General features: G+C 40.8%; 2 protein-coding genes across 2 annotated transcripts; one reads left to right on the top strand and one right to left on the bottom strand.

Annotated features, from left to right (window-relative positions):
- Positions 1–191: 191 nt before the first annotated feature.
- Positions 192–24,359, bottom strand: c2cd2 (C2 calcium dependent domain containing 2). Its single transcript, XM_079508266.1, has 13 exons — positions 23,415–24,359; positions 22,364–22,447; positions 19,760–19,879; positions 15,716–15,817; positions 13,752–13,868; positions 13,363–13,471; positions 10,985–11,093; positions 10,756–10,820; positions 10,454–10,569; positions 9,471–9,639; positions 7,194–7,435; positions 6,736–7,003; positions 192–3,782 (listed from the first exon to the last, which is right to left on the bottom strand). The coding sequence occupies exons 1-13, from the start codon at positions 23,718–23,720 to the stop codon at positions 3,556–3,558; spliced, it is 2,034 nt and encodes a 677-aa protein (XP_079364392.1). The 5' UTR covers positions 23,721–24,359; the 3' UTR covers positions 192–3,555.
- Positions 24,360–24,594: 235 nt separating this feature from the next.
- Positions 24,595–27,262, top strand: atg101 (autophagy related 101). Its single transcript, XM_079508267.1, has 2 exons — positions 24,595–25,160; positions 25,665–27,262. Exons 1-2 carry the CDS (start codon positions 24,909–24,911, stop codon positions 26,073–26,075), a joined length of 663 nt encoding a protein of 220 aa, XP_079364393.1. The 5' UTR covers positions 24,595–24,908; the 3' UTR covers positions 26,076–27,262.
- The last annotated feature ends 661 nt before the right edge of the window (positions 27,263–27,923 follow it).

Raw genomic sequence — 27,923 nt, forward strand, 5'->3', positions numbered from 1 at the left:
GGGATTGAAGTCTTGGCAAATTGTGAAAATAATAATAATCCAACACAACCCCGATGGCGATGAGCAAACGGCAAACGCCGTTGTTAAAAGCAGAAATGTGGTTATATGAAACACAACGGCATACACTATAGGCTACATAACATACGAAGGTACTTTAACAATAACACAAAAAGTAGCACACAGTCGGTTACTCACTCGATATTTATTGCTGGAGATAACCTGACACATTAATCAGTAATAATCCCTGCAGGACACTGCTATTCTGCATTAGCAGACAGACAAATTATGTGCACAGAGCAGATATGCCAACAAAAACACCAGGAAGCAGTTTATTAATTGCATAAGGCTCACTGCTTACTGAATGCATAATAGTCAGGATTCAGCCTACCATGAATAAAGGGAGGAGGGGCCCGAGGGGGGGCATGGTTTACCTTAAACAGCCCATTTAGTCATTCCCTATGTTAAATAGTTTCTTTCACTATTCTTCAACCTGGGAGAGAGCTCTAAATGGCCTCCCTTGAACAATGTAGTGTATAGTCAATATACAGTAGGCCTACATTTGACATGTCAGGAGTGGGAGATGTCATTTCAATTAAAATAAAAGTACACACCCAGCACTGTATATAAAATAATAATCATGAATGGAATACAATGATAGTGTGACATTTCTCCCTCAGATAGCCCAATAGGATTCATCTCCTCGTGTGGAATATGTGGACAATTGCATGTGTATAGTTTAATTGATTATTGAACTGAGACAACTGAATGGTACAGGCAAAACAGCCAGTCATTGATTCACAGCATTTGCCACAGTCTTTCAGTCTGATTGTAGAGTAGACCAGTCAGCACTGCCCCAGGTTCAGTCAGCGAGCCACACATGAAAAGGTCATATCCTCGGTATAACCAAAGAGCATAAGATATTTACATCGATATCAGTGTACTGCATCAACCATCTGTCTAGTTTTCTAAAAAGGTTTACAGTAGTTAACATGATGGAGCCAATATTTGGAAGCATCAATAGCTCTTTACGAGAAATAATACAATCATTAGCTGGATTACAAAACAAAAACATTTGGTATCTCTAAAAGTTTCTCACACTTTTGTTCATGTGTCCAAACATATGATACATATCGTAAGAGCAATTAAACATTCAATAAAATAATGAGCATTTATTCAGTGAAATGACCTCTCAAAACCTTCATTAGTGAGCACTGCAGGGGCAGTATGATTCATTTGGTTCCCTTTTCTACCCTAAAAACCCCATTGATAACAGTATTGTAGAAGAATCTTTTAGGAAGACAAAGAAGTTGCATATCTTTAAAATACTACCGGAATAGGCTTAAACATTCTAAAATGTTAATATCATGCAAATTAAATACTCACATTAGCCAGTGTGGTTAAACAGTTTTGAAAGGGCATTTGTGATTTCTGCACTGTATAAATTACAATGGGGAAATGAAGTCAAATTGTAGTAACTATTTTTTTATATCAAGGTCAGATATCAGGAATCATGCTGAACATTATTTTGATATGTTTGGTTTATGAAGCAATATCTTCATTGGAAATAATTGTAAGACGTTGACCTTGTTTTTATGGCGTGGCTCTGAAGAAAGCGAGCCTCCTATGATGGTCTGTCTGTCCCGCAGAGGTTATTCACAAATGTTTTAGATATGGCTTTTAATATTTGACTTTAATTTAATAATGGAAGTCGATGAGGGTCAGATTGGGCTGAAACCTTGCCCAAATATGTTGTCGTACATGAAAGATACATTAAGCTCTATTTTCGACCCCTTATCCCTAAACTACTTGCCTTTTTTTACTAGCATTTTGAAAAATATTTTTGAATAGTTTAAATAACCAATCTACAAGGGCATGGACGAAAATAGAGCCCATAGAGCGCCGAAGTCCTGACGTCACTCGTTCATCCCCTCGATTCCCCTGGTTCACGGAAGTAATTTCTATATGGAGAATAACATGGGGTCATCTTAAAATCGTTTCATATAAGCATTGTGGTCCAAAAATAAACAAGCTGTCTCTGCGTTATTGTCGGGGAGGTGTCTCTGTATCGCTTGCGACAGTCAGTCACTTATATGACAGTCTGTTTCTAGCGAAAATGTAACTAATTCAGTAGCAGTAACAATAGCGTTTTCTCTCAGTCAGTTGATTCTTCATATCCATATGAGTGAAACGGCCGGGATAACATGTTTATTTTATTATATTAGTTTATTTTAGTTCTTATATGAGGCGGTCTAAAATCTCCCTATGGGGATTACAATGGAAATAAAAAGTACATGAACCTGTGGATTTGCGCCCTCTACCGATATTGACATCAGACTTCGGTGCTCTATCATGTCTGACATTACAGACTTTTGCTCAGCACCTGCCTAAGTTTGGGTTGGGGATGTGCATGGCTTTGCTCTTTTTGCCTGACATCAGACTGGCCACACGAAGTTAGAGATCCACATGGGAGCAACGCCGCTATTAGACCCCCTCCTGTTCTTGGTTTAATGATGGTAATTTGTAAGCAGCAACAGGTACTTGCCAATTTGGAGGAATTTAAAAATAACGGGCCATTCGACATACCATAAATACTATTTTGCTCCCAAGTCAACATGTTGGCGTGAAAACATTTTCTACCTCCCACTTGCATCAGCATCACAGTGAAAAGATCATCTCCCTTTATCAATCATCAATCATTAAACACAAATCAAGTCTGCAGAAAGGTAGTAACTCAAGCCTTTACAAGAGTAGATTTTGTCATTGCACTGTTAGTCAAGTTCATGTAAACCTGTCTCAGGTTATTTTTAAATGTGCAAATCATACCAACACCACTCTTTGTTTCATCCTTGTTCCACATCAGGTCACCAAAGGACACTCTTAGAAATAGATTGCCTTAGGGTAGATGGAAAGGCCACCCCAAATAGACTTTCTGTGGTTTTACATACATGTTACAGAAACATACACACAAAAAAGAAAGAAATCATCCAAATATTGCATAAGGTCGAAAAGGAAATTAGCTAAATAAGGTCCTCTGCAGCATGAATCTGAAGAACCAATATTAGGATAGCCTTATCTCCGCGAGGCTAAAGGCCGGGACGGAGATTATGTTTTCACCCCTCTGTGTCTGTGAGCATGAGTCCGGCACTAATCTTGCAAATTACTGAACAGACTAGTGCCACATTTCTCGTGCATGCTAACAGAAGGCCAAAGTCATTTTTTTCAAATCGGCCTCGTGGTGATGCTATACAAGCCCGCTTTACATTTTGTACACAGCCCTGGATAGGCCACACCTGGTGGAGATAATGTAATCTGTGGAGGACCTCTTTGTACGTAGTTAACACATGCATTCTTTCCGATGAAATATCTACGTTCCCTATTAGGCAGGATACCTGAACAGGAGCATGGGCAATAAAAATGAGCTTCCCCATCTGCACAGCTTTCCTGTTCACAATGGAGGTGAGACACCAAATGTGGTCAAGACTCAAGAGTATTGGGTAGATATAGTAGTGGGGCTAGGTCAGGAGGTGATAGAATAGAGGCGTAGGTGTGTTTGGGTCATGCATGAGGCTCCCCCACAGAGGTAGAGCCATTGGCCTTGCTCTTATTCTTGGGCATCAGTTTGCGGTTGAGCATGCGGCTGAGTGTGGCTGTTCGACTGGCCCGGTCGACAGTCGCTGGAGGCTCCAGGTGCTCCAGGTCATTGTGCGACTGGCTCATCCCTGGGTCCTTTCGCTGGTGCCGCCGTCGGAAGAACAGCTTGGCGCTCTTTTGAAGGAAGCTGCCTGTACACAGGGAAGACAGGGGGAGGAAGATATTGTTGTTATGACTAATGACCTAAGATAATGATAGCATCAGAGCTATTGTCACAAATGCCATTTTAGGTCAAAATGAGATTTCCTCTGAGTGCAATGTACCTTTCATCGCGTTAATTTACAAGTCAGTTGGAGACAGTTGGGGCAGCTTAGGGTATAGATTTTGTGTTAGTTGGAAGTTGTCTGTTTTTAGCAATACAATTATCATCACCTCACACCACACGTCAAAAGCCACAAAACTGGAAATTGAGGGCAGAGAGGGGTTAGGAGTCAGGACCTGGCTGAAACAGAGGTCTCCAGAAGTTGTGATTATGTGGTGTAGTCAATGTGTCATCCAGTCAGAAGTCTGCTGATTGGATATGATCTAGATTCTAGATCTAATCTTGGTGGAAGTAATGTTCGTCCCTTCTGGAATGTGTAGGATCAAATGCACCAATTCATTCAACCAGTATATTTTCCCTTTTATTGGGAAGGTGTTAAGGGGGAATACCACTGATTTTCAATTTCAACATTGAACTATGTCATTAATATAATATGTTTTACATCATCATTACATCACCTAATCATAGCTCTTATCATCGATGTTGTAAGATGATAAGAGCGCCCCTCACTTCACACGGGTGTGATTTTTAATGAACCCAAACGCACGCAAACATAATGTAAAGACTATGGCCATTAGAAACAAACAGTGGTGTCCACTTTTGCATCTGTTGTCATCGCATATGGGGACCGGGATGAGACGTACAACATCATCATATTGTTTGACACAGAGACCAACAACTGGCTAAACACACCCTCTGCACAGCTTCTTCCAGAAGGACATGAGTGCCATTTAGCTTTACCTACAATGGAGAGCTGTACATCTATGGTGGCAGCAACTTTTGCAAGATCTTCAATGATCTGTGCCTGTGGAAATTCAGTCCTGAAACCTTCTCCTGGAATGAGGTTGAGCTCAAGGCCGGGGAATGGCCCGGGTCAAATGCACAGGCAGCACCCAGGAATACTAGACCCCCTTCCTGTTTTCACTCTGCAAATGTCCAACTCAGCCTTTGAATCATATGTGTGTATTCTGGTGCAACTGAACTAATGACCATATAATAAAAAAGAGCCCTCTGAAGAAAATATCTACTACTCTTGCTGAGGTGTTGGTTCCTCAGTAGGAACATCACCCCAGTGCTCCCCTAAAGTTGTATTGTGTAACAACTAGTGATGGGAGATTAATCGGCAAACACATCGGTATCGGTCGATTCTAGTTGTTTTTAGATTCATCGGCATCGGTTTGATTAATCAATCAGACCGATTAATTAATTGGTCCGATTAATCGGTCTGTCTTTACAGATAAACAAGCCCAAACTAACACCTTGAACAGATCTACAAGCTCAGAATATTAAAAATAAAGGTATTAAAGTTAAATCTGACTTGCCTAAGCCTGCAGTGCAGACACCCTGTTACATGGATTTTTCAGAATGGACAAAATTATTATCATTTTTCAATACAGAATGAGATCATATCGACATCGGTATTATCGGTTATCGGCCATAACAGCAATTAATTATATCGGATATCGATATCGGCCAAAATGTCTCATCGGCACATCACTAGTAACAACATTAATTTTAGTAGTCTTTTTGACGACACCACTGGTAGCTCAGTTGTCATTACAGCGTTTGTCTATGCGGAAATACTGCCTTTAAAATACACAAATACTGCTTTTAAAATACACAAATATATATATATTTATGTGGAATGTTTATTGTGAAGAATATATCTATAGTGAAAGATTATATGACTTTAAAGTTTAAACATCGCATACATAATGTCCATGCATATGTATTCTGTTGCTGCTTGTGTTTGTTTTTTTCTGTTCATTTGTAAAAAATCTAAATAAAGTACTGGTCATAAAAAATAAAAAATGTTTAAATCGTTTGTTGGGTGGAAACATTATATGTCCAAAACAAAATGGATTCAGGATAAAAAAAAGACAAAGTAACATATCGACAAACTCAAAATTAGAGCTTGTGGATCTACCACCGTTGCCATTTGTGTGACGCTGTAGTATGATCAGGAGTTTATGAAATAACTCAAAAAGTTAAAATATGGAGAAAGGTTTCTACCCGACAGCAATGATATAATATGTATTCTTTTGATTTATGGAGAGACACGAGTGTGGATTGGGTTAAGCAGATTACATCTAATAAAATATTAAACTAATTAATATTATTAGTTTATCTTTAAATGAAAATGTGTACTACAATACTACACTACTAAACTACAAATGTATGAAGGGCTGCACAATATAATAAAATCCATTGATGAAGGCTTACATTTGGCGGGTTCAGTTTTATACTCTCAAATTTCATTCATGCAGATCATTTTACAGTTTACTGTCAATATTGTGCAGCCCTTCTAAAACAGGTATAACCAGATCTACTGCTAAATATTTAATGATTCAACATCAGTCACTTTGACAAGTCAACACAATTGAACTAGCTACTAGCTAGTCATTGCTATTGCTATCATACAAGTGACTTATGAAAAATAAAACTTACTCATCCACATGTAATGTCTGCTTAGAATTGACATACTCTTGGATGGCAGAAAAGTTAAAAAAGATAATAAAAAATTAAATAAAAAATAAATGAAACAGAAGGAACAAGAGAGAAAAAAAGACCATGAATACAGGCTGTATCACTGATAACATGGACATGAATATAGCCAATAGTCAAGAAGAAAACATTGCCTTTAAGACAATGTATAGCATCTCTCTAACTAACATATTACTTAAGTTGTAATTATAAAGTTTATGCAATGGTTTGTTATGGAATGAAGCAAGTAAGCATCAATACGTAGCTAAACCAAGAACTTTGGACAATCATATATTGCCATGTCCAACATAGACGTGGTCATTTATGTGAGCTCTCACCTCGTCTTTTCTTGCAACTCGCCTCAGACACACAGAGGGACAAAGATGTATTTTCCATCTCCTCTCCTGCTTGACTCTCCCAATCACCTGGGGGCCGGCCCATCCCACTGGGGCCCTCCTGAGGCTCCGACTCATCTGGTTGACTACTGGGCCCAGACACAATTGCAGCAGTCATATCCTGAGTAGAGTTTCCCTCTGACATGGAAGCATCCATCGCTGCAGCATAGTCAGCCATCAGGGCCAGCTCATCATCCTGAGATAAGGGGGCCTGGGGATTGAAAGGGAAAAATGTGCCATTTAAAGTACAACATAAATGAAAGCCTTTATGTATAAAGCCCTACTGTCCGTAATGTTCCCTTTATGTTGTTTACTTGTATGTTAGGGGTCGATAATTGAATTACTAGATTAAAATAATGCTTGCAGACTATAGCAGAGCTAAAAAAAACTGTTAGCTTTACCTTGGTTATGCCAGAGATAATGATGGTGCTCTTCTTCACGGGGGACTTGAGCTTCTGCTTAGCAGACTGGTGGAGCTGTCGGATAGCGGCTTCAGCCACAGGGTCAGTGCCATTGAGCATCAGCAGCTCTGTGTCGGACGAGGACAGGACTTTGTTGACCGTGGCAACGGAGAGGGAAGACTGCACTGACACGCGCCTCTCAGACAGCTTGGACTTGTCGGGCGTGGCCTTCCGACAAGGTTCTGAAGAAGAAAGATTGATCGATTAAAAAATTCCTGTAAACATAGCATTAGTGACTAATCAGAATATTTGTTTCTGCCTCGCTCTGCAAGTTCTGGATTTAACAAAAAAGGGAGATTGCAACAACATGACTTGGGCAATGATAATAATTCAAAAAGCAGGTCTCTCTTAGTACTTTTAAAATAGTTACAGACGGCTCAATCCTTGGCCAGGTCAATGTTTAAAGATGTGCCACAATTTTTGTATTTTTCCAGTTTTTCATGTGTCTATGAGGTGACAGGACTTCATTAGACACCCTGGAGTCGTTTTTATGTGCGATGATGTATTCCCTTTGTATTTAGGGTTTCTTCCTGGAGGCTGAACCCTTGACAGTCAAACGGGCCAATGAAATAAACAGTAATATAATGACATCACACTATCAGCCCCTCCTCTAACCCCTCCCCCTTTATCATACAACTACAGCTGTGGGTGCGGCTTAAGTTCAGGTGGATCACCACCCATCACCACCCACCAGGCATACTTAATGAACTGGTGGGCGTGTCCACATAAAAACGACACTTTAACAAATACTGTACACTCCTTATATAACAGTAAGACCTGATGATCATGTTTTAGGGTGGAAAAAAATCATGGCACTTCATCTTTAAAAATAGATTTTCAATTTGGACATCAAGCCTATTCACATGGTTTAATTGCCTATTTGCATGAGCCTCATGTTGCGATTCTTCCAGAGGGTTCTTCCTTTTCTTTTCCCATAAAGGTTTTTTCTTGGAAGTTGTTCTTCACCCAATTAAATAAATACAATGTTAAATAAATGTAATTGTCATCTACAATCAAAATGGTGATCGCTTTGTGTTGTATATTGTCCCATCTCCCTTGTGGATCTGTTTGCTTATGCTGCATCAGAAAATTAAACTGCACTGAAGATACAACAGAACAGTAGGACTGCAATCTTAAACTAGAAAGGTCGCAATTTTAAAAAATTGCAAAGTGTGGTTGCCGCAGTGGCTTACATATGCCCCTCCCACTGATATTGCCAGCCAATTGCAATGTCGCGTCACCCCTGCGATCATGCGTAAGTAATTCGGAGGGGATTTATCCCCCCAAAAATCATGTTTTTGCGACAAACGGTTACATTTCTCGCATTTGCGGCGCCCCCTATGGATGAAAATAGAATTGCTTTTGGTACTTGGTTGATTGAACCACCCGCGACATGTGATTCAAATTTGGGATGGATCGGACATTTCGTTCGTGATTTATGGCATTTTTTGTGATATAGGCCCCTCCCACTAACTCCGGACGACGATTACGGCCGAACGATACGCACTACCAAAATTCTGCAGTTGGTGTTTTAATCGGATGGGTCCCGAGATCATGTGTGCCGATTTTTGTGAGATTTGGACGACATATGTAGGAGGAGGAGCCAAAAGTGTGTTTTGGAGAAAATTCAAAATGGCGGAAAATCTATCATGACGCAAATGGGCGTGGCCTATATGGGGAGATGCGTCATGACCCAAGGAATCCAGGGAAAAAATAATTTTGATTGTACGACCTACGGTTCAAGAGTTATAAGCCAAAACGTAAAGTGGGCTGTTATAGCGCCACCATGAGGCCGACCGATAACATTATAAGTTAATTAATTTTAGTAATTATTATGAACCTCCCCTCCAAGTTTTGTAACTATAGCCCTTACAGTCTCTGAGGAAAAAATACTTGAATGTTATTTTTCGCACTTTCCCATTCATGTCAATGGGGAAATTTAAATCACTAATAAATTCATATCAATTAAACTATACAACATTTCTCTTAACAAAATACAAGCTATCGATTCCCGATGAAGCCGGTCAATTTGACATATGGCTCAAGTGCGTACAGTCAAAACTGTGGGAGGAGTAGTAGTTTGAAATTTAGGGTTACTATAGAAAGAATAATAAAGTGTTACGATTACAATAGTCTGGTTGCCCTGTTAGGGCAACCACACTAACTAAACATTTGTATCATGTGGCACTGAGGCTACATATCAGTTTTCTACTGTACCTATGCTGAGTCCGAGAGGGAGTGCTCGACCCGGCTTGCTCTTCACAGCAGTGATGGTGGTGACCACTGTGCCACAGGGCATGACGGTACGGTCCATCTCCACCCTCTTAGTAGGGGCTGGGGTGGGTGTCTGCCATGTCCGTACCTCACTGGGTTCCAGGTAGGTAAACTAAGGGGAGGACACATTCGTTTACCATTGGTATAATAGCAAATGTGGGAAACGGGAAACACACAATAGCACAACACATGAAAAGGGCATTTCACTTTAAAATACTTCTGGGGTCATTTTAACGTCTACCACAGACAGCTTTTTAACTGCTTGATTCAATATTTAGATATTTTAGATTCCTTGAATCAGACACAAACCCTTCCTATATAAATACATTAACCATGTTAGATTAATTGAAAACACACATCCCTGGTTCTGGTGAGTGGTGACAAATATATTTCACATATATACTGTAGGTCTATTGCAACATAACTGCAAGTTGAGTAGATCTCCGAACAGAAGGCTGATTCCTTGGCCAGGTCAATGTTTAAAAAGAGATTTTGGAATTGGTTTATTATTATGATGTTTTTTTTCATGTTATTTTTATATTTGGTCGATTTATTTATGCCCTATGACTGGTGTGTGTGGATGATTGAGTGACGGGCCTAAGGGCGGACACATTGTCACCTCAAAAGCCTCACCTGTTCACCTGCTGAGAACAGATGGAGAGCTTTATACCGCTTTATTTGCTTTACTTTGTTTTGATCGCTGTGATTAGTCGATGTGCTATTAGTTTGAACACCATTTTTATGTCTTTAATAAACCCTTAAAGGCATTGTTTGGATCCAGCAAATGTTTCTTTTGTTTGAGGAGTGTGTCAGACAATAGTCAATTGCCCATCTCATCGCTTCTCAGCAACTTATTTAGTTTGGCTTCCTGCAGTCGCATACACACAATATCCAAGGCTAATGACATTTAAATGTTGGCTGCTTACCTCAGTAGTAAGTGACCCAGTCACCAGGTCTTTGGTCATGAGTGCAAAAGTGTGTTTTCCTTTGGGTTGCTTCTTTACAAGATCAAAAGGCACCGACACCTGACCTAGTAAGGAATCTAATAAAGGAACAAAATCACTTCTAAAAATCTGACAATCTGAGCATATTGTAGCAAATTTTTATGAACTGCCAAAATGGCAAGCAACTGGCGTTTCTTGTAACATTATATTTAACATAATTAAATAATTAAAGTGTTCTAGAATCTAGTGTCAAAATGCCCCTGAACTTCAAAACAGACTCTTACTCTCTTGAGGTTGCCCATCATTCAGCAGCTTGATGTTGAGCTCTTTAGATCGTCCACTCAGCTCACTGTTGAGAGAGACAGGAATCAGTTAGGGGAGTCGAATAAAGTGAAAATAAAACCTGGAATATTAAACACTTTATATTTCACTCTCAATGGCTATAATGCCATTGACAGTGAAACATAGCTGGGTAGATTTTCCTTTTGACATAGTAGAGAAACAACAGCTTACAAGATAAATGGCAGTTCCCAGGAAGGCATAGCTGTGTTTTTTAGGACTGAAGTGGAGAACTTCTGTGGAGGGTCATCCAAATGCAGCACACAGTAGGGACTGATACTGCCTGCAAAACAAAGCAGAGAAGACCATGGTAACTACCAGGGTTTCAGTTTGGTACTACCATTTACATGCTTAAAGGAACACTTCATATAAAAAGGATGGCAGATCATGGCCCCAGGACCAGTGCGATTCCCAAATGGCTTGGCCAGCACCTGATTATGATGAACACACAACATTATGCTCTAGGCTACTCTAACTCATAACTAATAGACTGGCTGATTGTTGACAGGTGAGTGAGGGGCGCTCTTCATCATCACATTCCGGCCATTCACAATTGGTGTCCTCACAGAAATCTTTTAGTGTGTGTCGGTGTCCACAAACTTTGTCCTACACAAACATTAAATTCCCATTGACAATGAATCGACAATTTTACGTCAGTGACTCAGTGTAAACACAAACATTGCGTAACACAAAGATTGATGACGAAGGCTAATTGTGATTGCCCGGAATGAGATAATTCATGATGATGTACGATGATAAGAGTGCCCCTCACTTCACACGGGTGTGATTCTTTTTCTTCTCACATTCCGTGCCCAGCCAATCAAATCATCACTATGGGGTACACACATAGCTGGGCATAGGAGGGGATAGCGCCCCTCAAAAAGTCAGTTGATACTTTATTGGTCAAAACATCATCTATCACTCACCTTGCTAAATTATGTCTTGGATAAACAGATTTTTCAGTGTCGCTTATTTGCTTCTAATTTATTTAACAATGCCCTCTAAGCGGTCATGTCTCAGACCATAACTCTTGCTATGGGAGTGCTGCGCCGGTGCACGCTGAGGGATGCTGTGTGCTGACACATGGGAATGTGTGTGCATTCCTGTCATGATAATGTGATGGCTTTCAGCCAATGACTGTCATTGTTTAGTGATGGAGGTTATTGACTCCTTTGTTTGTTGGGACTCTATATACTGGCTGTTCTTCGTCCTGGGATAAGACCTTTGTTGCTCATTTCTGTATTCTTGGGTATTCTTAAATCTGTTATGGGTTTGCAATTTTATTTATATTAGAGAAAACACCAGCCTAATTTTATAGTTATTCAAATTGTTAGTCAGCAGATTAGTTTATGTGTAGTCTATGTACTGATTAAGCTGTGAGCTACTTCCTACATTTCATCTGTCTTTCTGCCTCTCTTTGCTCTTGGTTTCTACCTCAAACCATCCAGCGGTGTCCCAAAAAAGCTGACTCAAGAGTGACCTTCAGTGTCTTGTTCCATCTTGTGAACTTCCCGCTTACAGAACATTCTCACCAATCACTACTAGACCTCCCTTCAACATCTCCTGGAGGAAAACCTACAGTATCATATCTCTGATGTTAAATAATGCATGGCCTACAGTGGACACGTAAAGCTCTGGCTAAGTGTGCTGCTCCACGTCTCAGAAAGATCAAATTTAGTCCATTACAACCTTAAAGATTCAGAATCCCAATCCAACTAAAACCCCTCTAGACTTGGCATCCAGCCCACAAAAGATCTCATCAATGAGCCCATCAGGATAATTGTGTTCTTCACTTAAATTAAAATGCATCAAGAGAGAGAGAGAAGTGCTGAATCCCACCTCATTTATCATGGGTAGAGTATTTAGTGATGGGGTGATGAGTTCCCTGTTGGGGAGAGGATCTGTCAGAACAGTATTAGGAACCTTGGCAGATGGCGAGACAGATTTAATAAACATCACTCATCATTGATTGCACCAAGTTAATTAGTATTGTATGTTGTCATTAACGATAGGCTGAAAACTTACAAAGAAGCAGACTTGGTAAACGATTCGAACCAGTCACACCTCCAAAAAACGTCCTCTGACAGTTCTTTCACTCTCTTGGATGCATAAACTAAAATGATACATTTACTTCCTGTGAGAACCCACACCACAATAAGTACATTATCTGGAATTGGCACGTTTGCATGTATCGTGACCCAACTACCATTAAGACCTGAGGCCTATTCTTCAAATGTCTTCTAAAAGAAGTCAAAACATTTTTCATGTCAAGGACCCCTAACCTCCTGGCCTCCTCCAACACCATACCCCCTCAAGTCTGGTGATGCCAACCTCTTGGACATCCCCAAGACAAAAAGAAAACGCACCTGGGGTGGCTTTCTCAGTCACTCCCACCTCACATCAACACCCTTGCCGTGTTCAAAACCCACCTCTTCAGACTCACTTTCCCTGCCTCTAATCAAATCTCCCTTTCTGCCCTTTAGTCTTAGCTTAATGTTGTTGTGTTTTTCTTTGCTAAATTGCTAAGTTGTGATGAGAAACCAGCATCCCACCTGCAGCATCATCCTCCTGGTTTAGTGTGACTCTGACATTCTTCACCAGCAGCTTCCAGTCATGAGCGCGTGGGGGCTTTGGGGGTGATAATGCCTTGTTGCGGGCCGCCTAATGGAGAGAATCACAGAGATCAAGGCTCTCGACAAGGCTATCAAGTGCTAATAGTGCAGGATCATCTGATTATAAATTAATCAGACCTCTAAATTAAGCAGGCAGTCTTGGATGCCCGTCAAATTAAATTAATTCCCAGGTAGGGACATCAGAATTTGCATTGAATGATTCAAGATAGTGGGGTGTATACCCAGCAAACAATCACATCCTATAGGGACATGGCATGATAAGGTAAGTACATGATTTTGATTATGTCAGCTATGAGTGCTCTGCTCACCGTGACCTCTGTGGTCTGAGCAGGCCTGCAGCTCAGCAACACGGAGGGTTTTACTGTACATAGCAGCTGCTTTAGCTTCTCCTTTAGTGCTGCCATGCTGCATCCTATGGCATTGTGCTGACAGGGAAGAAAAGAATGATGCAAAATGAATGAACAGGTGAACATTCTCTCGCACGACACATTGACCCGTTAGATGTTTGCCATTTGTCTAGTATGCCCTATTCAGAACAAATTCCATTTGTACTTTTTACATTTGTATATTTTACACAAACAAAAAAAACCTTTTGCTATATAAACTACCCCCCACTTTTAAATCAATTAATTTAGCCGAATACACCACAGGCTAATGTTGCCATCATTAGAGATCATTTCTGGGACTTAGAGCATTTAAAAATGACATAGCAAGTGGGTACAGCTGGGAATGGCACCAAATCATAACCAAATTGTTGGAAATTGGCATTAATCTACAATGATACAAAAAGCGTTAAAACCCCTCCTAACTACTGTCATAAGTTAGTTATAACCAACATGTTATTATCCACAGAGTACTGTTAAGATGTTCCCAAATTAGTTATTTCTATAGATTATGTCTCAAATTCTATCCATTTAGTTTACTGGTAGACACATTTTGAGAATATATCAAAACATGTTAGTTAGTTAGTTAGTTTCATTTATTGTCCACGTGTGGAAATTTGTCTTCGGTCTCAAACAGTAAAAAACAAACAGTTACAACAACAGCAACAACACAACAGTGGCAAATACATTGAAAAAACAGCAAATCTAGCGAGACATGGTATCATTTAGTGCCTTAATGGCATTTGGTATGAAGGATTTTTTTTTAAATGTTACGGTTAGCTTTTGGTACTTTGTACCATCTACCAGAGGGAAGTAGTTCGAACTCCCTACAGAGTGGATGAGAGGGGTCGTTTGCTATCTTGACAGCTTTTTTACGAAGTACCTCCTTGTAGATACAGCCTAATTGTTTGTCTCTTCCCAATGATTTTTGAGGCTAGGTTCGTTATTCGCTGCAGCTTGCTTCTTCCTTTTACATTTAGATTGCCATACCACATTGCCATGTTAAAAGTCAAGATTCCCTCTATCAGGTTTTTATAGACTGTTTCCATGATATGTTTGCTCACTCTAAAGGAGTTGAGCTTGCGTAGTAGGTGGAGGCGTTGGTTACAAGTTTTAAAAATCTGGTCAGTATTTTCACTGAAATTGAGTTTGCTGTCAATATATGTGCCTAAGTATTTAAAATTGTCTACTACCTCCACTATTTGTCCACCAATTGTAATAGACTGCACAGGTTCCTTTTCATGAATGACAAGTTCTTTTGTTTTTGTCACATTGATCCCTAAGGAGCTTTTATCGCACCAGTTCTGAAGAGATGACACATACAGGATTTAAGTTTCTGTTGCTATAACTATGGATTACACGTCGATGCTCATACTTTTTCAGTGATCACACAGCTATGAAGAAAATAATGTCAAAACAGAAATGTCTCACAAACTCATTCAGCACAACTAGTGAATGTATTAATAATGCCTTAAAGCTACACTGCGCAAGTGCTGAAATGATTACCACTGAGCTGATAGAGCCTGTCTATTTGCTCAGGGAATAAATTGAATTTTGACCTTGAATTTTGACCAGGGTTGAATCGGTTTGGTTCTATTTTCCTGCCTAATATTGAAATCGTTCAGAAAAAAGAAAATTAATTCGTTCAGAACCCTAAAAGTTGGTGCGGAACTGTAACCAAAAAATGGCCGCCGGTTCCGTGAAAGCACTAAGGGTCCAAGAATCTAGAAAGGAACCAGTTCTAGATTCTAGAACCAAAGATATTTTGGTGGAAAAGGGGCCAGACAATCAGACACGCACCGAAAATATCTGATCTACATACCCAAAAAAAAGGGATATTTAGTAGTGAACCCCTATGTAGGAAACACTGCCCTAGGCCCCAACATTACCTGGGTGAAGCTGGGACTGAGTTGTAGATCCCATGTCTCCAGACGGGAAACTGCCCAGCTCACCTTAATCTCCTCATCAGCTTCCCGCATCTGCAGATGAAGCTGGAAAACAGAAGGGGGAAATTGCATGACGACACCATGAGCAGCCATGGCATTGGCGATAGTAGACTGTATACCGGTATACTGTAGTGCTAAGCATGGTCACTGGCACCCATTGCCACAGTTTTATATTTGGTACAAGACTTACTTGTTTGAATAAAAGAGAATGTTACAAAATAATTTACATTTTATATATTGTTTAGCCAACACTTATGCCAAATTACTAACATTCTTACAAAATTCTAGATTAATTACAGACCCAAGACAACAAACATCCACACAAGGACATAAGTACGGTAAATAAGTAAATATGTCTATTTGGCCAATGAGATGTCTATGTGGTTAGTGAGATGTACATTTACTTTTAGTGAAATGATACGTAGCTTGCAGAGTTAGTTCAGTCAGATATACTCGAGCGGCTTCATGCTATGCTCAAGGGTGCATACATATACTCGAGGTATTAATATGCTGCATTACTGTGTGGGTATATACAGTGTATGCAAGACTAAGACCCGGCCTCTCCCACTTGGACACTTTCCAGCCGGGCTCATTCATTCCAATGTAAATATCATGGTTCATTTTTGGAACCAGACCTTCAAAATCTCTTCCAAATCCAACAACAAGGCCTGCCATATGCACTGGAAAAATATGTGCGTGGAATTTCTTTTTTAAAACAATGTTTTATCATATAGGAAAACTATTGGTGGAGAGGTTTGTCTAATCCATAGACATATAAACGTAGACGCCCTTTTCGCCACTGGAGCATATGTGCTCAAGGGAGGGCAAAACTTTCCCGAGATTCCTTGCGAAGACCCGCGGAAGCATGAGCGTGCGTCACAGAGTGCATGTTCGGGTCTGTAAGTCCCGGAAAAGATGCGCTGTGATTGGCCAGTAATCACTTGAGTGGCAGCGTGACGTAACGTGCCTTCCACACTTCCGGCGTACTTCCTCTCCCAGTGTAAATTCTTCCGCCCCTCCTTCAACACGCATCGCTCCAACGAACTGCAGCGGCCAATGAGGCATCTATTTTTTAAATATCTATGGTCTACCCCTTTTTATGCTTAGCTGTGATTGGACCATAACAGTTTGGGGAGGGGCTTAGCTTAGTTAGCTATAGGTCAATTGGGCAGGGAATTTAAGCTCACCTAAGACAAATTCCAATACCCAAAATTCCGGCCACTTGCTCACTTACACTTGGTCACTCCAGCATGGTGGTGTTACGGTGGAATTGGTGACCTGCCGAAATATGTGACCATCTTGTGGACTACACATAACATGGAGGTCTTTAAATACGTTGCCTAAATGCCGCTAGATTGAACTCCGCTAATAAACAAAGTAACAAAACACAATGATTTATGTTCGGACACTGACATTATGTGATTGTCTACATATTCGTCACATATTTCAGCAGGTCACCAATTTCACAGTAACACCATGCTGGAGTGAGCGAGTGTGAGTGAGCGAGTGGCCGAGATTTGGGGTATTGGAATTTGGCTCTAGACTGCATGCTTTCTTCCTGCCTTCCTTCTGCATTATGGTTCCTGGTTGTTGTTGATGTTTGCTCCCACCGCCACACCAGCACCACCGGTGGGCTCTGCTATTTCTGTTCCCCATGGGGGGTTGTTATTGTATATCTATCTCCCTGCTCTTAATGTTTAATGATGGTGGTTAATTCAATTGTGCCGAGCAGGGAGAAAAATGTAGCAGAGCCGAACGCCAAGATAAAATATTACATGCACACCGATTGGTGAGATGTCTACCAGTTTGGGAGTAGATCAGCTATTTTTCTAAAAAATGTAAACATGAACTGGAAAAATAATTTAAAAATGTTTGTTTGTTTTTCAAGTTCGAATATTCAAATGTTTTGGGTCAGCCCTACTAGGCATGACAGTTTTTATCGTGGAGAACATTGGAGATACTCTGGTAGTAATTACATTATCCCCATCTCCTCCTACAAAATTAGTCCTGTACGAATAGGGCTTCTGTCTTGTCTGATAGCTCTATGTGGATGGCAATCTTCTTTACCAACCTATACTTTTATACCAGTTGATATTAACTATACAGTCTATTTATGGTGTGCAGTCAATACTAAGATTTTGTAAGATATATAGTAGCCCTGATATTGTTGATATTGTTTAAAATGTTCCACTTAAATATGAAATAAATCTAATGGGTGCCAGCACAATAATTTAACACAAATACTTATTATGTAACCTATACAATACAAAGTCAAAAGGCAGGAAAAAAACAGCCTGTAGAAGATTAAGTCAACAAAAAATGATTTTGCTGTAAATTATCGGTCTAGCAACACTATTTATTAGGCTCACAAAAGAGAAGAGGGGGAGAGACATGAGGGGGGCAGACTAGGCCATCCTGTTCCAGCATGCCTGGATTCCACTGTGAATGTGTACAGCCGCCTCTGTGATACCAAACAAAGGCCTTATCAGATAGCAGTGGAGAATGCATGGATGGATCCAGCAGCACAACACCGTGACCTGAATTAATGAGAGGCCGGATCACTTTCATACAAACAGTTCACACCAGGAGGATGTTTACCGTTTAAAATATACTTTTTCTACCTTAGTGAAAGACATTTCACATTTTACTGTAGCTTTTAGTAAGGTGAAAATAATACTCTGCCATCATCTCACCTATCACTTCCATTGGAAACAGGGCAGCAACATGGTTGAAACTCTGTGAAGAGTAATACAATCTGCTGCATTGTTTTCACAACAGAACAGAATAATTTTGTTCGGGCTTATGGAATTGGTCTTAGAAACGCAAGTCATATTAACACCCCACAATGCTACATGTAATAGGCCTAGAGGTAGTGTTTTAAATAAACAGCACATAGAGTGACTCATCACGATGCTATTGTGTGTAATCTATTACAAATAAACACCCTGGGCTGGACTGCTCTAGGTAGGCTACACCTGCCATTCATAACGTCAGCTAGGATCATTCTAGCTCTGGCCTGAGTCAGAGGTTAACAAATGCTCTGTTGGACTACAGCAGATGAAAGAAGACATTTCAAAAGGCCCTGTGACTTTTCCAGACCAGACCTACACAGAAAGGCTAAAATATACACTGAAAGGTTCCTTTTATGTAGTAAAAAAAACTACCAATCTACCATCAAAACTAAAATTCCCCTTGCCTGAGTTGCCTCTAATCCTGACTTTAGCCTTCTAACTATCACTGAAGTTGTATTTAGAGCAACGTGAGCTCAAGCCCATAGAGTGGTGTCAAGCACCTTATAGGCTTAAAAATAGCCTCAATTCAATTGGGTTAGCTTGTTATCCAGACATTTGTGAGGAATTAACACAAAACCGTAAACAGGATAATGGGTTAATGGAGATGAATGCACAATGCAGAAAATGTATGCACACAATTTCTCTCAGCCGGTCAATTTATTTTTGAGTCGATTTTATCACTTGAGTGTGAGTGTGTGGGGGGGTGGGGGGCTGGGGGTTATGCCATGGGTTATGCCATAGCATGGTTAATTACAAATTACAGTATGCCTTGTCTGCTCAGAGCAACTGTGACTATTGTAAAACATCATCATTTACATGGCTGAATTACAGTCATCAGTTTTGTTTTGTTTCAAGCTAAGATAATTTACTTACAAGATCCTACTCTTGCTCATTCATGGATGACAGAGAAGTGGGCCAAACTATCAAGAGCGATATTCTTGGTCAAGGGCCCGACAGTGATTTAAGTTAACCGAGGCCTTCGAGTGCATTTGCAGAAACATCAACCATCCTATATTAATAAGATCCCCCTGCCAGTGCTCAGAGTGACAATGTATCATGTTCAATGAATCATACAACCCAAGAGACCCTGCAACCTTAGTCTTACGGTTTCAAGAGATATATTACACAAATTGCAAACATTATGTTGCCTTTCAGAGGAATATGCCTGTGGCCTTGACAAGTATAACTTGTTTACCTGCAGATCCAGTGGAGCTATACTGACTGAGTATCTGCAGGTCTCAGCTGTAGACGTGGTTGTTGATTCTGCACCAAAGGTGAACTGAAGTTTTTCCCCAACCACCCTGCAGGAAGCTGCCTGTTGGGAAAAAATAAACAGTTCAAAGAATGCATTAATCTCACTCTAAGCTACATAATATAATAGCTCCTCCTGAGCTCAAAAAGAGTAGCAGACAACATTTATGTAAATACATGTATAGTACATTTTACAGAAGTAACCTAACCAGGGGAACCATGAATTATATGCATTTGATGTATCACCTTGTGTTGGTCTTGCTTACTTTAAATCAGAGCATCTTCTAAATGCTTAAATTGTAATGGATTGCAGTAAAATGCAATGCAGTGCATGTGTGACATTCTATAACTTAACTTTTTTTGCCATCGTCTAGTTACAATTTGGGACAGTGGAATATCAGTTTGTAAATACATCAAAGATGCGAATATAATCCATTTCTAATGGATGAAGCCTTGGCCTGGAAGAGAGGTCATCAGGTGGTCTCCAACCTTCTTAGAGTGTTTCAACCCTCAACCACTACATTCTCCAGTTGGCAGGTCAGCAGTGATTGGCCAAGTCACTGCCCCTCTCCTCCAGGCTTCCAGCTATAGACAAGTCCACGAAGGGGTGCCCCGGGTGCAGCCATCACAGAGGCGCAACCAGCACCGCGGGCCACACCCGGCCAACAGGGAAGTCAGCAACCTGCCGGCCAGGTGCAGCAAACCAGTGCTGACCACACCCCAGCGACCGCCGCGCCCAGGGCACCCCCCCGCGGACACGCCCACCGTCCTTTCACTCATGCCAGAACTAACAGGAGGCTCTCTCTGCCTTGTGTTCTTGGGGATAGCAGGCACTGAGGTCTCTACTCTCTAGGACTATGGTTTGCCTCCTGCCTAGTGTCCTCCTACGTCTCACCAGACTGTTTGTCTGTGCATGTGTCCGTCCTTGTCCACATTAGCCTTACTCTGGTATATTTGAGTCAAGGAACCCTTCTTTGCGTCTGTGTCACTGTCGTTGAATCTATCCTATCGAGTCTCTCTTCCTCCCCTCCTCTCTGGAGTATTGCTCATGTGTACGTTCTGTAGCTTGCTTGGTGCCCTCTTGCGAGTGCTCCAACAGAGGTTGCTAAACCCTGTTGCCCTGCCAGTCTTTCCTGGAGGTCAGCTGTCTCTCCAGCGTCACTGACCTTCCTCAGTTGCCATCCAGATTTTCCTGGAAGTCACTGGTTGCCCAGGGAGTTCTATATAATGAAACTATGCATATATACACTATAAAGTGCTATGTCTACATAACATGCTATCTAAGTTAGAGAAGTTGAGCCTTTGCATACGCCTGTAAGGTCATCAAGGCTAGGGCAAGTTCTACGGGCTAAGATGGAGTCTGAAGTGGTGGTAGTCTAAACTAAGTATGCACCCCTTCAGCCTACGCCAGAAGATTGGGGGTGAGTCTGCAGTTCTGATTGCAATGGGAAGTGCATTCCATAGTTTTGGAGCGAGAAGGGAGAAGAGTTTGGGACGTGTGGAGCCTTGTCCCGGCGTTTTAGTGAAGGTACTTCCAGCTTCCCTGCGTTGGCTGATCTGAGCGCACAGGAGGGTTTGTAGGGTTCGATCAGACTTGCAAGATATGGGGGTGCCATACGACAGGGAGCAATGGAGGGTGCGGAGAATTGGGGATACATGTGAGAATTTTGGCTGGATATACCATGGGTGTGTGACAGGTTTGATACCAGTTCTCTCAATCTGGGAAGAGAAGCCTAAAGATGAAAGTATCTCATTGTAGGCATTTGTGTATTCCGGTCTTCCTGGCCCAGGCATTATTTCATTCTGTCTCCTTAGATACTGAGCTGGACAGCTATAAGCTTCTTAAAACATATATATACACACACAAACACGAATGCACATGCAAAAATATGTCCCTGTTCACAAAACTCCCCAGATGTATCACCCAGGATCATACAGCATGTCATAAAAGATCCCAAAGAAAGCACAGCACAACCAGGGTAACCAGTCAAACAACACAACATCCAATTCCTCCCGAAAAGAACTCCCAGGGTGAAACTAAACCAGTTGCATGGGTACCACAGGGTATCACAAAATGTTTACAAAACAGGGTGTCGTTGACTGGTATCTGGTTGACTATCCTGTGCATACTAACATAAGAAAAGCATCAAGGGAAGTGGAGATTGATTTTAGCGGACGGTTGTGGCAATAGGGTATAAGCAAGAAAATATGACACAAATATTTGCCTTTTTCATCTTGACATTATCATGCTTCTTCTGCAGACCTGTCTGGCCCCAAGCACTGGGTGGGCATTTTGCAGAAACCAAAAAGTGGGAGAAGCAATCAGCATCTGCACTCGGTGATTGACAGTCTGCAGAAGACACGTAATAATGTGAATTCACACAACTGGGTAGTAACACACGCTGTCACTGAAAAACTCTATATGAACTTTCTCTGAAAGCAGTGAAGCTTATCCCAGCTTCATTTGATCATTGTGGATATTTTTCAAAAACACCAACATCATATCAAAGCGGGTGAATGACAAATACATGATATAGATTTAGTTCACCTTGTTTCTCGCAGACTTCTGGAAGCTGGACACTTGACTGACCACCAACTCTGATGACTGAAGACCATCCTCCTCAAATGTAAGCTGAACAGGTGTGGTAATAAATGGTAATAAATAAGACACATAAAAACAAGGACAAGCCAAGCCTACAATGGCACCCAGGAGGAGTAAAGCCTCATTTGGTCATAACTGTGTCACTCATGGTAAATAAGATTTTAAATTGAAAAACATAACACTGCATAGCATAACACGTACGAACAAAACATTAGGCTTAAGAAATATTATGATGTGAAATGATTATGATAATGAAAAAGCCTATGGACAGCTCAGTCATAAAAGTTACAATGATTAGGCATATTGTGAATTTGTGAAGCAATATTATTATTATTAGCTTAATATGCCAAAGCAACTGCTCTCTCTCTCGTTAGTTCGCTGCTGATTGCTAAAATCAATCATCTCAAGGAATAGTCGAAGTTGATGCGACTGTGAAGTCTGAAAACCTCTAAATTAACATTGTTGCATTGCAAAGGGGAGCTCAAGAGAGGTAAAGCAACTGTCTTGGAATATGATCAACAGCAGCTCCTCCTTGCATGTCAAAATGTCTGAGCAAGACACTGAACCCCTAACTGTTCCTGATGAGCAGCAGGTTCATTTGGTGCCTTGCATAGTTATCTCTGCCATACTGCTACATTCACACACAGATGTGTGAATGTAATGCACATTGTAAAGCTCTTTGTAGAAAGGCTTGATATACAGTAAATGCAATGCACAATTTATTAGAAAAAGTACTGTGTAGAGAGTAGACTGAGTTCTACCATGGAAACCTTACCTTGCTTTATGCCAATGATTGCTCTTAATTAAAAGATGATGAGATGCCATCAATACTGTGTAGTCAGTCAGTGTAATGTTCATATCACAATAAAGCTAAAATATGAATAGTCTTAAAATATATCTTATCGTCAGGACTAAAGTTGCAGTTCTACTAACAATACCTGCATGAAGTGTTATGTAATGGGCTACAGGGTTGTAAAATCATGGTCATGAGACTTACTCCAGACTTCCTCGATTCGTCATTCAGAGCTCTGCACCAAGCTCCTCTCCATTGACTTTTCCAGCTCTTCAGTGACAGCGCCCAGACCAGCAGAGCGTCCGCTTCCTCCTTCACCGCCGCATTGTTCTGATGAGCCGCTCTCTGCCGAGTTCCTGAACCACCTTGTTGTTGTTGTTGTTGTTGGAAATACTGAACTAAGTATAACAGTAGAGTCACCACGGATGCTATGAACAGTGTGACCATGCATAGCCACTGCGGGTTCCCCACGCCGACATATGAATTGGAGCTTTCCACAGGATCCGTCATCCTTCAGCAAAATGACGACGATGTCCAAAAAGTCAAACACACCTAGGATTTCTCTTGTATGAATGTATCTGACATTCTCAGAATATTTACCTGGCCGCTAAGCTATGAAGTCCGTGAAGCCAATCTTCTCAACCATTATATTCGGCTGTTTAGTGACAGGTTTGCACACATACAACCCAGAACAGAAGTTATTATTTGTGCTGCCCATTGCAGTACTTTGCAGTGCTGTTAAAAAAACACAGCCTCGTTGGTAACGGAGATCTTGAGTCCAGTAAAACTGCAAGCTAAATACACAGTTTATAATTGCCCAGAATGTAACAGCTAGCTTTAGCTACAGTGGGCTAACCAACTGCTCTGTCCTGTGTGCTGGCCAAATGACAGAGCCATCACACATCAAAGTTACACCACAAATTAAATGTTTCCGATATATCCACAGTCCACAGTAGTTCCAGGTTGGAAGACTCTTCGGAAGATCGTCTCAAAGCTCACAACAAACCGGGGTCAGGCTTGTACGTGTGGAGCTGCTCTGCGGTTCCGTCCCTGACTGTAGTGTTGGTAGGGATCTCAGAATGGTAAAGTGTGTCCTGTCCTGTTTGAAAGTGATCCTGCTGGAAGATGTGGCACAAACACAAACTGTAACTCCCACAATGCCGCGCGAGCTCTTCTGTAATGTTGTTGTAGGTTTAGTGTTTACTTAGCCAATCAATGGCATACTAGTCTGTATTATGTAGCAATATATATAGCCATCCCTCTATTGTATTAAAATAAAACGTAGCTTGTAAATGTCAATATATATATTCATTGCACGAAAACGAAGTGAGATTGTTACGCTTATGATTGATCTATGAGGGGTGCCGTAGTTACTAGTTCGTCCTGGATCATTTGCTACGTAACGCTAACCTGCTGATCCTGATTTGTTTTATATGATCTGTTCATTCTGTTGTCGTTTAATCGTCATAATTATGGTCCCCTTCGCCGTTTAGCTGCAGTACGTTTTTTTATTTTTTTTGCCAAATGACGACACTTTAGCTACAGAAACACTGCGCTTTCCCGACCCCCACAAAGGTAAACAAACGGTACTTCCGCCAGTGAGAACGACGGTGGCCATTTACAGTGAGTGTTGCACAACGCAACGCAAGCTGTGTCCAGCTTCATGTAAACACAACGTTATCAAATAGCTAAAACAAGATGAATTGTCGTTCGGAAGTTCTCGAGTTAACGGTGGAGACAAGACAGGTGGATGAGGCTATGTTAGCCATCCTCCACACCATCCTGCTGCACCGCAGCACGGGCAAGTTCCATTACAAGAAAGAGGGGACATATTCCATCGGCACCGTTGGCACACAGGACATAGATTGCGACTTCATTGACTTCACCTTTGTGAGAGTGTCCTCGGATGAGCTGGACAGAATGATCAGGAAAGCGGTGACCGAGTTCAAGGTAATTCATGATTGCACAATACTACGTATTTGTTATAACCAGGCATGTGATTAATAACACATTCGTATTTGCAACGGTGGGCTCTCTGGGCTGGGAAAAGGCAAGGCCACTTGCTCTTGAGTTGATGAAGAGGGGGTGGGGGTTGGGGGAAAAAAGAAGCCTATATTCACTTTTAACAAAAGGTGTACAAAATACAAATGTAATCATCACATTTGTTCATAGCCTGGAAAGCAGACGAATCTGCCACAGGGGGGAAAGGGGGTAAAATCCCTGGGGAAATTGGTCTGGCACTCAGTGTGAATTACATTTTGCTCACCCCAGAGTTGTGGGTGACCGATCAGAGCCCAGTCAGCCCACTATTCAAAGTGAGACTTTTTTGCTTTGATGTTAGAATCTGTTTGTAACCGCCATGCCAGGCCAATTTGTTCACTCTCAGAATTACAACTATATATATACTATACATTGCGAATTGTACTGTTGTGTAACTTAATGCTTTCGTTACAGGATGCTTTGAACATCTCAGGCAGTGTCAGTGATGGTATGGGACAAATCTCTCTAGAATTCTACCAGAAGAAGAAGTCTCGATGGCCTTTCTCTGATGAGTGCATTCCCTGGGAGGTGTGGAGCATCAAGGTTAATGTCGTCAGCCTGGCCAATGAGCAGGAGAGACAGATCTGCCGGGAGAAAGTGGGCGAGAAGCTGGGGGAGAAGGTGATCAATGTTGTTGAGGTCATAAACCGCCATGAATACCTCCCAAAGATGCCTACCCAGTCAGAAGTGGACAATGTGTTTGACACCAATCTCAAAGACGTGCAGCCCTATCTTTACAAAATCACATACCAAATCACAGACTCGCTGGGTACCTCTGTGAGCACTACGATGAGAAGGCTGATTAAAGACACATTGGCACTGTGAGGATGCCCCAACTGAACTGTTGGATGGTTGTGTATCTAAAGTCTGGTCTTCTGGTTGTTATTGCGTCATGGATATAATGAGTGTCACTTACAATATATTGACTGTCTGGAAAAAATAACTGATTCAGGCTCAGACTTGGTTGTGTAGGTCAACTTTTGTTTTGATGTCTTCATGCATACGTCATTGATGAAAATAAGTGATATACAAGTTCACATTTCAGGCTTTAGTAGTAGTAGCAATACTGGCTGTATCTCAGAATTCCATTTTGTGTCAGTACTAAAACAATATCAAATAACTTTGTCACTTCCATATTTGATTCCCAGGAAAACAGAAATATGACAGAATACATAAAGAAAACATTGTTTTATGTATACGGTATACAGTAGGCCTACACTGTATGTATGTTGTCGCTGTCGGATAGAAACCTTATACTGTTGGGTCGTCCACTCACAGTTAACAGCCTTTGTATTGAGTTTGTGCTTGAAATGTACTGTAATTCTGCAAACTGTTAATAAATTCTTCAATCAATCAATCAAAAAAAACTGTATGTCCAAAGTCGTTACTATTCAGAAAATGGAAAGATTAGCATGTGTTCAAAGGATCCAATGTTATTATTTAATCACAAGCATTTGTTACAGATTTACCCACTTTCAGATTGTTTCCAAAATAATGAAAATATGCTTGTTAGTAAAATCTTATGCTTGTTTCTACTTTCAATATTTTGTTATTTTTGCCACAAAGTAGGGCATTAATTCATTTATGGAAAAGGTAAAAACATAAGATATATGGAGATACAAGGTTTCTGCCTGACGGCATATATATTTTATTGGCCACAATGACAAATGATTGTGTACATTTCTGAAAATAATTATTGATCAACATTAATAGTTAGTGTATAAAATAAATAAAAATATTGACGGGACCTTTTGGTTTATGGTGTCATAACCAGAAACAGCCTGGAAAGAGTAGCTCATATTATGTAAAATGTAAACTAATCTGGCTTAAATCAATTGCACACCACATGAAGTGTTGGATTCATGGAGAAATTTTTGTTTTTGTCGCATTCTGAAGCCAATTTAACCGGCAAAATTTCTCCATGAATTCAAGGCTTCATTGGGTGTGTAATTGATAGAAAACAAGTAATTGTTTGGGTGAACTACTCCTTTGAGGGGCTTTAACATAAATGGCACAACTGTTTGTTAGTAAGTGAACAGATTTCCTCACCTATGGGAAACTTCCTATCTGTGCGTGTATTTGCATGCATTGTGACCTGACATTTGAAGTGAACAGGATTTCCAGTTAATTCTCCAAGTTCACTCCCTATTTTCCAGACAGAAAGTTATCATGAATGAATAAGAAATACTGACTCACTCAATGTAGAGAATCAGTTGACAAAGTATTTATTTTCAAAATATCCCATAACTAACTAACTCATCAGTTTGTTAGTTTTTTTGCTTTATTTTGATATTGACTGAGCACAGAGACAGGAAAGTGGGGGAGATAGAGGGCCCCAGGATGGACTCAAACCTGTGGGTCAGCTGTGGGAAGGACTCAGGACTTTATATGTAATGGTAATGTCACTAAAGCCCAAACCACACCAAAGGGTCGGGTTGGGACAAAACTGTTTTTAAGGTAGACCACACCAATACAACTCAATGAGTTGCATTGGTGTAATCTACTTTAAAAAACGTTTTGTCCCAACCTGACCCTTTGGTGTGGTTTGGGCTTAAGCCCATTTGCTGTAACCAGGTGAGCCAGCGAGGCACCCCAGCATTCTCTATTAAATCTAATGAAATTTACATTTAAAATTAAGAGTCTCAAAATGTCATATATGAGGACTGTTTAAAT

Source organism: Electrona antarctica, assembly GCF_951216825.1.
Source record: "Electrona antarctica genome assembly, chromosome: 8".
In the NCBI taxonomy this organism is placed as follows: Eukaryota; Metazoa; Chordata; class Actinopteri; order Myctophiformes; family Myctophidae; genus Electrona; species Electrona antarctica.

Bases quoted from the DNA above. Each gene is read 5' to 3' on its own strand.
- c2cd2 (XM_079508266.1), bottom strand. From the start codon at position 23,720: ATGACGGATCCTGTGGAAAGCTCCAATTCATATGTCGGCGTGGGGAAC. The intron at 15,818-19,759 runs GTAAACAAGTTA...TCTGTTTTCCAG, and splicing joins TAGCTCCACTGGATCTGCAG to CTTCATCTGCAGATGCGGGA. The intron at 9,640-10,453 runs GTAAGCAGCCAA...TCCTCCCCTTAG, and splicing joins CTGGGTCACTTACTACTGAG to TTTACCTACCTGGAACCCAG.
- atg101 (XM_079508267.1), top strand. From the start codon at position 24,909: ATGAATTGTCGTTCGGAAGTTCTCGAGTTAACGGTGGAGACAAGACAG. The intron at 25,161-25,664 runs GTAATTCATGAT...CTTTCGTTACAG, and splicing joins AAGCGGTGACCGAGTTCAAG to GATGCTTTGAACATCTCAGG.